A 13,853-nucleotide genomic window follows, 5' to 3' on the forward strand; every position below is an offset into this window, starting at 1 on the left:
GTTGACATAACAAGAAACTAATTTTGAAAGGATTTGTATTCAATAGGCCTTTTTCACAGCAGACATTTTGACATGTCACAGCAGGAAAAGCACAGGTGTAAATACTAAAATGAATGATGGATGGGATCATTTTAGCTGCTTCAGTTTCAGTGTCCTGGTTTTGTTCATGCTGTCATACTGTCATGGTTTCCTGGGACACTTGAAAAGAACGAAGCCATCGCTAATGTTTATAGCAACACCTGTGCTTTTCTTACTATGACAAATCAAATTGTCTGCTGTGAAAAAGACCCCTTTGCTGTGTCCAAAATCAGTCGTTACTTACTATATAGTGCATTATATTTACTCTCCACCATTTTTTTTGAGTGTCTATATTCTCTGAATTGTATTCACTATGTCATGCCCAGAATTCCCACAATGTGAGTGAAAAAAGGACTGTCTGACTTTCTGCTAAAAATCTCACAATGCAATGCTCCACATTTTATGAGTGGAAAATTGACCTGACAAATGACAATGACTCATAAGTGTCCAAAATCTAATTTTACTGCCCGCTATTAATAGTGTAAAACATTGAGTGTCTCTTATATTGGGAGTTGTGAGTGATTTTCCATAGTTTTGCTATTTTGGTCCATTCAGTACACACAACATCTGTTGCGTGTCTGTCCGTCCTGGGAGAGGGATCCCTCCTCTGTTGCTCTTCCTGAGCTTTCTTCCATTTATTTCCCTGTGAAAGAGTTTTTTCGGGAGATTTTTTCCTTATCCAACTCGAGGGTCTAGGAATAGAGGGTGTCGTATGCTGTACAGATTGTAAAGCCCCTTGAGGCAAATTTGCGATTTGCAATATTAGGCTATATAAGTACATAACGTCACTTATATTACGTAGTAAGTAATATAAACGACTTGACTTTTCAGTGAGGGAACAAGGAAATGATTTTGGGCACAAGCTATAACTAAAAATCCTTCTGGTGCTTAAATCATTAGTCAGTTACTATCATACAATTTAGATAATTAATCATTCGTAGAAGTCATTTTTCTTTTTTCAGCTTCTCAAATGTGAGGATTTTCTGCTTTTCTCTGTTTTATATCAATGTGATTGGAATATTTTGGGGTTTTGAATTGTTGGGTGGACAAAAGAACAAAACATGGAATTTTGACAAACCTTTGATTGTGATTGGCATTTCCCAATGTTCTGTTATCTTAAAGACTAAAAGATTCGTCAATGAATATAAAAAAAAATAATGAACATATTCATTTGATATACCAATTATTAGATGTAGCACTATTTATACTGTAATAAACAAATTCAGAGCTATGAATGCAAAGGTGTGTGACACCAAAGAGACCCTGGCGCTCCCTTGCTACCATATCCACCAAAACGTTTCACTCCAGTTACAAAGTATATTAAAAAACAGTGGTAGGCAAAAAAAAAAAATAATAATACAGAAAGATTGTTGCGGATATCTGTGACACCATATTGATAAATGATTTCTGCTTCTTGTTGTTAAGATTGTTACCACAGGGCTCCGGTTAATATTATTATTACTAAAGCTAATAATATTAACCGGAGCCTTGTTACCACAGGGCTTCGGTTAATATTATTAGCTTCAGTTCTCTAATTTAGTCAGAGACAGGTTTAGCTATATCTAGCAACTTCTTCCTCTCAGAGGATTCAAGCTGCTTGTGTTTCTGTGTTCCTTCATCAATATGATGAAGGATGGCAGTCAAGACAGGAACGTATTGCAGGAGATGCTGCCTCAGTGGGTGATATACACCGAGTCTGCAGGCAGCAGCTAAAGATCCCAAAGGTGATAGAGATATCCGATCGACAGTCTGATAATGAGACAGAGAGGGAGTGAGTGTGAGAGAAGGGTTCAGTGGGAACTCTTGTACAACAGGATAAGGATGCGGCCGTCCTCGCTTGACTTTTCACTCCTGAAAAAATCAACATGGCAGCAGCTCATGTATTTTTAGATGCCCTTTTTACGCAGTGCTTTGGTCGTGCACACTGCACGCAATGAATAACAGTTTAGGAGCGAAAATGGCAATTGCTTTGCAGTGTCACACCAATGTGTGATGATAAAAGAAGAAAAAAATACTTGAAAACATAGAAACACGTCGATAAGTAATGATGATGGCTGCTTGGAGTAAAAGCTCAAGGGCCTCATTTCATGGACCGTATTTTTTAATTTGTTTTCCTACTCATCGATTGCACTGCAATACACTGCAACAGAGCAGATCCAACTGCAGTGCTGTGTTTTACTGTGACTGTGTGGGAGTCTTTTTTCAAGAGTGAGAAGCAAAGAAAAGAGAGAGAGAGAGAGAGAGAGAGAGAGAGAAAAAAGAGAGAGAGAGAGAGAGAGAAAAAAAAAAAGAGAGAGAGTTTACTGCTACATCTTTGAGCATGTGTAAAAACAAACTATACAGTGTAAATTTAGGTTTTTCACATTTGGAAAACTCACCTAAATCTCAGTAGTTTGGTTGTTTATTATGCAGAATTAGAAGCAAAACCAAGCAAAAAAAAAAGAGACAGGGATGAACCCCCAGCTGCAGAATTCTACAGATTTTCATTAGACAGAGTACTATCTCAATCAGAAGGTGGCGTCAATTGTTTTGAGTGGAAGCAGATATTGTTTGCGTTAGACAATAGTCAGCCAGCCGAGAAAGTTCCCCTCTGGTTATGGTCTCAGCATTAAGTGAGGATAGTTGAATATTAACCCCCCAACCCCAGCCACCATGGCCCCTACTACAGGCGTTGGCCTTTCAGACCACCAACAACCTTTTGGCTGACCTTCTCACTATGCAGAGTCTGTACAACGTGCCGTGTCACGTCATGTTCAGATGTGCGGCGTGGAAATGCTGTTGGTGCCTGACATGTTTCCAAGTTGAGATGATAGTGATAAGAAAACATATTCCTACAGTACGGGTATCACCTGAAAGATTTAGTCAGTCCATTTAATGGAAAGTGTTTTATTTGGCTCCATAGTGGAATTAACGTCAGCGTTATTGATTCTCACCATGAGTTTGTCTTGAGGTGTTGCACTAGCTTCATTAAATAGACTCCCCACCCCTGTCCTCCAGGACTACACCTTGACGATGTACTTCCAGCAAGCGTGGCGGGACAAGCGCCTGTCCTACTCTGAGATCGCCTACAACCTGACTCTGGATAACCGAGTGGCGGATCAGCTGTGGGTCCCCGACACCTACTTCCTCAATGACAAGAAGTCCTTCGTTCACGGCGTCACCGTCAAGAACAGGATGATCCGTCTCCACCCTGATGGCACGGTGCTTTATGGACTCAGGTAAGCCTTTTACAGCTGCCCTTCTTATCGTATCATATTAGTGGATTGATCAAGATGCATAATGAAGTGATGTGATTGTATTAGATGCATTGTGTTTGACTGAGCCTTTTTAATAGACTCTAACTTTGAACTTAAACTTCAATTTCCTGCTCAGCATGACACAACATACAGTTAAAGGATCTTTATTTTTTACAACTTGGGTCTTATTTTTGTGGTTTTGCCATTATCTGTAATCATTATATTCTACTAACCAAGTTAATAGCTGAGATCTTGGAATGTAATCTTACAATGGAACAGTGCTAAAAAATAAATGGTTGCAAGAAACACGAGCTGTCAAATGTAGATAAAACAAATCAGCAGGTTAAACGGCTAAACAATTACCCAAACTGTATGCATCCATCACAGTTAAGCGACTGGCCAATATCGTAGTTGTGAGGGCACACAGCTTTCCCGCGCAATCAGGGACAATTAGACATTTTTGGTGTGCTCAACTCAAAAACAAAAATGGTTTAAGATCTCCAACCTGGTGGAGGTTGGGACCGCCCAAGGGGTACTAGGGATACTACAAGGCAAGGCGGGTTTATTTGTGTTTAGCTTATGACATAAAAATGCATTAAGACAAGGCATAAAAGAAACACACAGCAATATAAAAAGACACATGAACAGGATTTAAAAAAGAGAAAGATAAAAATAAGCTTAAAATGACAGTACTATTACAGGATATATGAATAAACAGTCCCATATTTAACTTAATACAATTCAGTGGCAAACAGAAACGTTTGAAACATCTATTTAAAAGAACAATACGGTGTTTTTATACACAGACAAAAAAAAACCTAACATCTTACATTTTGGCTGTTTTCTTCTGAAATACTGTTGAATTGAACCTCTGCGGGACGTCTAATACTGTTCAAACTATTATAAATGTGTGGAGACCGTCATGCTTTAGTTACAGCTACTAGAGACTGTGACTGAGTGGGGTCCCAATAAATGGTCATAAGACACCAGTGGTTTACATAATGTAAAGTATCTGATCATAATTTTTTGTTGGATTGTCACCATGTTTCCAGATCTCACCACAATGTATTCATATCTGATAGAAATGACGGCCACTACTATGAAAAAAAAGAGCTTTGTAATAAAGCAGAATCATCCTTTAAACTGTGTATAGGATGAGGTATATGTGTTCATGTTTAAATCTTTCCCATCCCCTGATGATCATCAATATCAATAATTGATTGGTTCTGATCAATAATAAAACAGGGTGTTGCAAACAGCCAAACTGAGTCTGATTTTGCAGAATGGTTCAACCCGTCTACAAGACGTCTCTTTGTGGTGTTGGACTGTGATGCCTCTGAGGAGACTTTCATCCATAATTGATAACTTATAATCAATAATGTAGCAGTTCAATACAAACACTGAATCTGTATTTGTACTGACTTCACAGGATAGCACAGCCCGTCCATCACTGTGCTCCTGCCTCCACTGATATGTCGCCTCTTCATGTGTGTGTGTGTGTGTGTGTGTGTGTGTGTGTGTGTGTGTGTGTGTGTGTGTGCAAATGATCTCAGATTAGTGTCCGTGTTTAAAAGATGAGATTATTGTTGCTAATTCAAGATGTTGCAGCATTCAGTCATTCTCTCTCTAGACTGAGATGCCCTTCTTGCGCAAAGACTGCTTAAAAAATTTAAGTATCTGCACTGCACCAGATTATTCAGCGCTACATTTTGCTTCAACGGTCGAGAAATGTAATTTATAACGCTCTGACTCAATTATATAAGCCCAAACACATATTTTTTGCGTAACACTCAAAAAGCATGGAGGCTAGGAGAGGGTTGTTGTGAATTTAAAGGTGTGCGTGCAGCAGAGAGAGGTGATTGTTACCTCAGTTACGTTGTCCTTGTCAGTGCCGGTGCCTCCCGGCTCCTCCATTATTTGGTTCGTGGGTTTGGTCCAGGTTTTATTTGATGCTAGCAAGTCCAGACACAAGCTTCTGTCAGAGTCAGCCCGGCCAGATGCCTTTGCGCTGTGAGCACGCTGACACATACCAATAGAGACGGGCCGGCTGGTTGCAACAGCAGGGCTTTAGTGGATGTGGATGGGATGGATAACTGAGAGGAGACTCAGAGTCCTCGATGGGAAAACAGGTTGTATGTTAAAACACAACTGGCCAGGGTGTCTGAGTTTATGACTATGTCATTATCTGTTTGGCGACTTGTTCATTTTAGTCCTTATAAAGGTCAACAGTGATGGAAGAAGTATTCAGATCCTTTTGTTAAGTAAAAGTAGCAATACCACAATGTAAAAATACTCTGTTACAACTAGAAGTCCTGCATTATCAGTAACATGTTCTCAAAAAGTACTCCTCATGCTGCAGTATGACCTGCTGTGAGTATTATTATGCAATATATCATTGAATTGTTATTACTGAATTATAAACATGTAAGCAACCTTTTATTGCTGTGTTTGGCCAATGTGGCGCTAAAGTAATCTACTTTACATACTCTATCTATAGAAATGCATCACATCGCCATTTGGAAAGTAACGATAAATACAGCTGTCAAATACATAGTAGTTGAGCAAAAGCACAATATTTTCCATTGAAATGTAGTGGAGTGTAAAGTAGCACAAAATAGAGTAGTTTTAGTAGTAATAGTTACATAGAGTAGAAGTAGAAGGAACCGCTGAAGGTCAGTTTATGTTACAATTATCACCATCCATGTACTTCTATTGAAAGCATTAAAATATCTCAGTTTTAAAGAGCCATGTTTCCTCTCTCTCCCCTTTCATATCTGGCTGTCCTTTCCATTAAAGGCTGAAATGCCCAAATAAATCTTTAAAAAAAGGTCTAATAGAAGATGGTATTCAATTGCATCATGTAGGAGCCAGTGTTTTTGGAGCTTCACCCATATTAGCAACTAAAGGACGCTTTCACTATAGTTCGGTAGACTCTGTGCGATTCGGTTGCAAAATTGTTGCATTTTTCATGTGGTTTCGGTTAGCGTTCCCTCTGCACTTTTTCAAGCGCACCAAACAATGTAAACAAATGTCACATAGTGGAAACCGTCAAGTGAAGCGCGCCGACATTTTCCTGGTCTCAGAAATAATACAGGAACACCAAATGTATACGGTCTTGGGTTTTCTGGTTTTGCTTTAGTGTTTCTAATATTTTAGAAGAAGGTGAACAATATGAGCATCTGACAAGACAGCGAGTGAAGGAGAGGCCTACTGATGAAATAGAGATTATGATGTGTGACGAGCGATGTATGTTCATAATAGGTTATGGATTTGAAAGTTATATCTTAAATCCTATATATAAATCAAATATACGTCCGTAAATTGTGTGCAAGGTTGAATTTAATTTAATTTGAATTTAAATTGCAGGCTAGTAAATGGTTAATGGCTAATAGTTTTTTAAATCACTTCTGTATTTGGGTCAGGTCGCGTTCTTACCTAAAGTAAATCGAACTCTATTGCACTTGGAAGTGAACTGAGACCCCCGTTTTCAAGCGGACCAGAGTTTGGTTTATTGGTCTGCACCAGAGCTTAGAAGGAGTTTTCACACCACCACAAACGGACCGAACAATCCGACAAAACGCTCCAGTGTTTGGTTGAAACAGATCACACATCTCAGGTGTGAAAGCACCATAAATGTCAGGATGTGTCGACCTCCGCTGCTTAAATTTTGACCATTCTTCTTTAAATTAGTGTCTTTTGAATACCTTTATCTTTATAGGGGTGTAATATTAAATCACTGGTGTATACCTTTTATCTCAAACAAAGACTAGAGATGCTCTGTAGCATATTTAGCAATAGCCTAGACTTTCATATGTGCCGAAAAATACAATAAATACTAAATAATGACTCCTATATTCTTGTCCAACCCTGTGCACCCCAAAATCCAACCATCTAATCATCTAATCATGTAATCTAATGGTCTAATAACAATGTGCAAACTGTTGGTATTATATTTTTAAAATTAGTACTAACACAAATTAGTACAAATACATTATTTTGCATCATTTTATTGCTTGTTTGTTTTAATTTTAACCTCAAACACTAATATGTCACGCTATGAGATGCAATGTTGCCTAAATCCTTGCATAATAAGCGGTAAAAGTAAACATATTATTGGCCTCAAAGGTGAACGTGGATTTGTGCTGAACCCACTGAAATTAGCATGGGGAACACCAATAGATTAGAGTGTTTGCAGGAAGCATTAGATGTGTGTATGTGTGTGTGTGTGTGTGTGTGTGTGTGTGTGTGTGTGTGTGTGTGTGTGTGTGTGTAGGATCGGTGTCTGTGGGTGGGTGGGTGGTGTGTGTAGGATCTGTGTCTGTGGGTGGGTGTGTGCTAATGGGCGAGTGATATTTTTGGGGTAGGGTGAGGGTGTTTACTCCTTATTCCCTGGATATATAGTGCATCCCAATCCTGCCAAATCCTGGTCTTCAATTACCAGCAGGAGCAGAAAATTACAACAGTGCTCCCAACTGTCACTTTAGAGCTTGGTTTGACTCTCGGGGAGAGGCAGTCTGATCTAATTACCCAGCCCATGAAAAGGCTCAGCCAATAACACAGATACCACCCAGGCTGCGAGAAAAGAAATACACACACACACACAATGGAAAGAAAAAAAACTCACACTTTCATTTTATGCAGGAAAAGAGGAAAGACCAAAGACATTCAGTGCATGGATCCTGATGCATTTATTTAAAAATTCACAGAGAGGGATTGAGAGAAAAAAGGGAGAGCCAGAAAGAAAGAAAGAGACATGAAGGTCAGACTTTATTCAAAATGGAGAAATTATTAGGATTCTCCCTCTCATTCCCCCTCCCCTCTTTCCTCTTTCCTCTTTCCTCTCTCTCCTCTCTGAATATTGTAACTCCTTTTGTGAGAGGACATATCCTTGTGCTATGGAGACTGACGTCCTCTTTTGTCTGGGCGAGAGGAGTGTTCCACTCTGCAGCTCAATAGATGACATCGCATGGCCAAGAGGAAAGCTGCTGAGTGGTGGAAGAGAGGGATTTAAATAAGCCTTTTTTTCTGTCAATACCATCAATACAGGCTTAGCATCACCTTCAAAGTTATCCATCTCTCTCTCAAACTATTGATCAGGCAGGGTGGTTTGTATGTTGTATGTGTTCGGATGTGCCTGATCTTTGAAATTAAGAAACCCCTCCTTTGATTTGGCATGCTTTGGCACACGCTGGACTCTTTTTGTTGCCACTGCATACATATTTTATTTTTTAAATTTGGCAACTGTGTCTGAACAGGGAGAGACAATCCTGTATGCCATGTTTCCTCAGCTCAACACAGCACTCTATCCAAAATGGAGGAAGCTTCTCCATCTTAATTCAACTTCAAACTTCATTACAATGCCCATGTGATAATATGCCAGTTTAATTAAAGGCACGCAGGTTTGTAACCTGCTTGCAAAAATCTCTCTCTGCATTCGGCCTCTGTTGTGACGCTCCCTCAAAATGATATTCTGTCTGGGAATTCATGGTGGTTGTGTTGTGTCCGTAAACAAGGTCATTTGGAATAAAGGTGCACAGGCAGCCTGAGGGGGGGTCCACACACACACACACACACACACACACACACACACACACACACACACACACACACACACACACACACACACACACATAGGCTGGAGTGTGAGGGAACATACACAGAAAAAAAAAAAACAGCCTTTTTTTATAGCTCCATGTCCTATTAGCTCCGGCGCAGTGCAAATGTAGCGTGTTTGAATCTGCGTAATCTGTTAGAGCGTGGCCTCTCCTCCGGCAGGTTGGGATGAGAGAGATGGACCAGCCCTGATGTTGATGAAGCGCAAACAAGCCTGTTCTTCATGATCACTGCTACTGCTGCTGCTGCTGCTGCTGCTGCTGCTGCTGCTGCTGCTGCAGAGGTCCTCGACAGACTCTCGCTGCTGCGGAGATGACGAGGAGGTGGAGGAGGAGAGGCGAAGACGGGGAGGGAATCCTGCAGAGAAATCCTCATCCGTCCCCCCTCCTCCCTCGTTTTTAGCTGTTTATTAATTATTAGCGTGGCTATTGGACATACTAGCTGGCCATGGGATGCAAAAAAAAAGCTCTTGATCAGTGATGGAGAGTCTCAGACAAAAAAGCTTCAAGACTTCTGCTGATGATGTAGGTGGGCTAAAAATAGGCTGTTATTTTTACCCCTGCCATTTTGGCCTCATTTCAGCTTTTCCCTTGTGCTTCCTCTGCCACTGTGATGATTTAGTGGTGGTGATGATGGTGAGTGATGAGTGGCTGGCTGGTGAGCACAACATCCCAGTAATTTGTGGCCATAAAAGGGGTAAAATAGGACAGATATAAGACTCCTGTGTTAATCCCCCAGTGCACCATGGCCCCGCTAACTGGCTCTTACATAAGAGCCCAGAGAGCAAGAAAAAGGAGGAAGAGGGAGCGAGACAGAAAGCCTGAGTGTGTGAGAGAGAAAGACTGTGCGTCTCTACATCTCAAAAAATGAAATCCTAAACTTGCCAGGCTGGGCCCAGGGGAGCTGCAAGACTTATGTAGACGGATCTCAAATAAACTTTTGCTCTTAATTATTAAAGACAAAGCACTCTTAAGTGTAGTTAAGTGTGCAGTTATGGTGAAGTTGAGAAAGGAAAGATATTGTGATTTTGAACTGCTACAGCATCTCTCTGCTCCATGGCACAACAGTTTATTCATAAGCAGTGGGCAATGTTGAAAATCAATTAGCAGGAAATATTGGGCATTATATATGAGTTTTGCAACAATATGATGAAGTAAAGTATTTTATTTACAGAATTAAGCAAAAGCAGACACCTGCATATGTATATACTGCATATATGTCATTATAAAATTACATATACAGTACCATAAGTATTTTATCCATATCACCCTTTTATTACCAAGTCATTTTTTTTGTGAAAACAATCCACCAGTCCAGTAAACTGTTCTCATCACAAACTAACTTGTTTCAATAATTTTCTAGAATTGAGCATCTTCAGACAAGACAGAATCAAGCCAAATCCCATAATAAAATTACAATTATTTAAAGTTGATTTGTATTAGAAAGATGTTATAATTATTTCATAAGGCTGGCTGATTTTTTTGTCTTCCACTGGAATCGAATTAAGAACATTAAACTTTAGGATTCAAAAATAGACAAAAATGACCGGGTAAATTGTAATCTACTCACTACTCTCACATTTTCATTGTCAACTCTGAATGAATGGACCACTAAAGCAATAAATTGATGAAATGATAGTAACCAGCTATGACAAGGGAAACCCAAGGTCACGACATATACTTTCTCCCATAGGCTGCTATTATTGTTAATGGTCGCATGATGCTATCATGTTATATCAATCAGTGTGTGTGTTTGTGTGTGTCTGTGTGTGTGTCTGACTAGCCTAGGATGCTAGATTTAGTCCCTGTAGTTGAACTGTGTGTCCAGTCTCTCTCAGACAGCCTCGGGGGTTTGGCACGGCCGGGTGCCAGCCCATCTCAGCTCTGGCCAACTTGTCGTGTGTAAAACAGGAAGTGCATTGCTCTGAGTGAACCTGTGGGACGCGGCTGGCTCAAACTCAGCGACTTTTTATTACAGGATTTTGTGACCACAGGTTGAACCCTGTTCTTGTTTTATCTACTTAAAATAAAACCAGTGTTGTGTCCCAATTCCATATACATACAGTACTAATTGTATATAGTATGTACTCATTTTGATAGTATATTATTGGGACAATTAGTGTACATCAACAGCACACTGCATGTTCATTGTGTGCATGGTTTTGTGTAAACTACATTTTGTCACTTCTCCCGTGAGCGCAGTGCATACTTAAAACCGGCTTTTAATTAGTATGTAGTATAAACTTATGGACATACTGTAGCTCAATTGTTAAAGAGCTATTAAATGCTGTCAACTCGAAAGCTAATGTTAATGTAATGTCACAGTCCAGGATAGGGATGGGCATCGTTTGGATTTTAACGATTCTGATTCCAATTCCGATTCTTCCTTTCGATTCTGCTTGTGATCGATTCTCGATTCTTTGAGGGGTAGAGTTGAAACGGGTCACATGCTTATTTCACAAATAAGAGAACATTTTTGATTCAATGGTGGGTTGCAGTTTGACCGGGCTTTTTCAACATAAAATAAAGCCACACTACAAGGCCGCTACGGAAACCAAAACTTACGCATGTTAAATTTGGAACCCATGATCAGATTTTACACCAAATCCTCCAAACGATTCCAATAAAGAAACGATTCCACTGGAATCGTAATTTTGAAATGATTCCAAGTAGGAATCGGTTCTCGATGCCCAATCCTAGTCCAGGATGTCGGTGGACATCTGATGAAGGAAAAAAGTTTTAATTTTGTAAATCCATTGCTACAAAAATAAGTAATTTATTCATTCAACCTTTATTTATACAGGGTGGTCCAGTGAGAGCAGTTTGCTCTCTTTTGCACTGGGCTGAGAGAACAGGACCGTTTTTGTTGCTTCGTAGGCAAGCACCAGGGTCAGAAGGGTTAAAACATACCAGGGTGGAAATGGTGGATAGAGAAGCACTGTGACTTAGTCAGCAGGAGGTTTCTTTAAAGGACCCTTAAAACAGGAAATACATTCTAAAAGGGCAGACAGAGCCAACCTACCGCCCAGCTAGACCAGTGGATTCACCCGCTGATTGTGGAAATGATTTGGAATGCATTTCATTTTGAGTTAAGGGTGAAGTCTGCGATTGTAATCCAATACACTGTTTGTCAGATTCAGCGAAAATCACCTTACGCTCCGCCAGCTGTCCGTTCTGTGTGTGCTGAAAATAATATACACAACCCCGGCTCTGTAAATGGGAAACAACCTACGTGGCTCGGACCGAGCCACACAACACTATTCCAGTCGTGCTCGTGCACAGGTCAGGAGGGGGACAGGGCATGGATGCTTGAGAGAAAGGCAGCGCGAGCGAGAGGGATTGTAAATCTGGCACATGCTAATATTATGAAGGGAGGGGTGTATTTGTTGAGTTCAAATATCAACAATCTCTCTCCAGAATTACAGATTCCACCTTTAATCTTGGTTCACCTATTTGATAACATTTTCCCTTTGGACCTGTTGTTTTTTTGGAGGAATGGTTCTATATCAGGTGCTCCTCAGTTATACAGATTTATCATCATCCTGCTTTGACGTGTTCATCGTACTCTGTGTTGAAGGTCAAATGAACCTGGCTGCCTCTTTGATGAATCCTATATTTTCCGTCCCACTCTGTGTGTAGGATCACCACAACCGCAGCCTGCATGATGGACCTGCGCCGCTACCCTCTAGATGAGCAAAACTGCACCCTGGAGATTGAAAGCTGTAAGTACCGTTGTCCCTGACAACCAGCTCTCACGCCGACACGTAGACGTAGAATTAAACAGTTCCCACGTACACATGCAGCTCTGAAATCTGGTTTGAAAACTGTCTGCCGGGCCCGGTGGCAGCAAGGTAGAAGGAAGGTTGATAAGACTGCATGTAAAATGCTGAGAAAGGCTGATGAGATACCAAGAGATACACATCGAGAAGAGGAACATCACTAATGGCTCACTGACTGATAACATCCAGCCTAATTAATTCAACTCCAGCTGCAGTGGCTTCCCAAGGCATGGAGGAGACTGATTAGGTCCAGTGTTTCAGGAGTGTGCTGATAGTGGATGTTAATGTGTAGCTTCCTCCCGAAACTGCCTCCATGTTTCTACAGTACAAAGAGTTCATTTCACATGGAGTTTGTAATTGTACGTGATCTGGCGTTCTCGAGTCGAGGGAGGGAGGGAGCGTGGAGGAACATGAGAGGGAAAGACGAGGTCCTCTGCGTGTTTTATCTTCGTCCCCGGAGAAAAGGATTATGGGGCTGGGATGTGGTGTAGGGCTCAGTCTTTCCGGGTTTGATCACACTATTGCCAGCAGCGTTAAGCAGCACAAAAACAGCGCCGGGTCAGAACCGCCTCTCGCTACTCCTCTCCCATTATGCTTGCCATCTTTCTCCTCATCACTCTTTCTTTCCGTTTCTCATCTCCTTTCTTTGCACAGTCTCATCCTCGTCTTTTTTTTCTTCCAGCCTTTTTATCTCTCTCTCCATCACTCATGCTATCTTTTTTTTCTCCTCCTCCTCTCACAGGCAGCCTAGCACAAAATACACACACACACACACACACACACACACACACACTCAAACACTCACACAGCTCCAGTTTTGATCACCAGGCAGTATCTGCTCTCATATGGATTAACTGGCAGTGGTTTTAACGTTGGAATCGCTTCATGCAAGAGCATGCTATTTTATTCAGACTAATGAGCCCAGAGAACTCTCACTTCCCTTGATAAACTTGATGCATTTTTAACAGACACTAGTCTTAAAACCCCAGATCCCCTGATACATCAGCAGCTCACTACTGTGGCTCAGACCACTGGTCTCACATACCGGACTGCACTGAGCAATAATTGATTTCAACCCCTCCAACAATAAAGATCTATAGTGCATACATACACATGCAAATACACACCCACATATATGTATATAGTCA

General features: G+C 40.8%; 1 protein-coding gene across 2 annotated transcripts in view; it reads left to right on the forward strand.

The window, feature by feature from the left end:
• Positions 1-13,853, forward strand: part of gabrb2a (gamma-aminobutyric acid type A receptor subunit beta2a) — a 33,504-nt gene that overhangs the window by 11,128 nt on the left and 8,523 nt on the right. For both annotated transcript variants that reach the window (XM_039814241.1, XM_039814243.1), the window contains exons 4-5: positions 3,076-3,296; positions 12,566-12,648. In XM_039814241.1, coding sequence (XP_039670175.1) covers positions 3,076-3,296; positions 12,566-12,648 — 304 coding nt within the window. The remainder of the gene's footprint in view (positions 1-3,075; positions 3,297-12,565; positions 12,649-13,853) is intronic.

This window comes from Perca fluviatilis, chromosome 10 (genome assembly GCF_010015445.1).
Source record: "Perca fluviatilis chromosome 10, GENO_Pfluv_1.0, whole genome shotgun sequence".
NCBI lineage: Eukaryota > Metazoa > Chordata > Actinopteri > Perciformes > Percidae > Perca > Perca fluviatilis.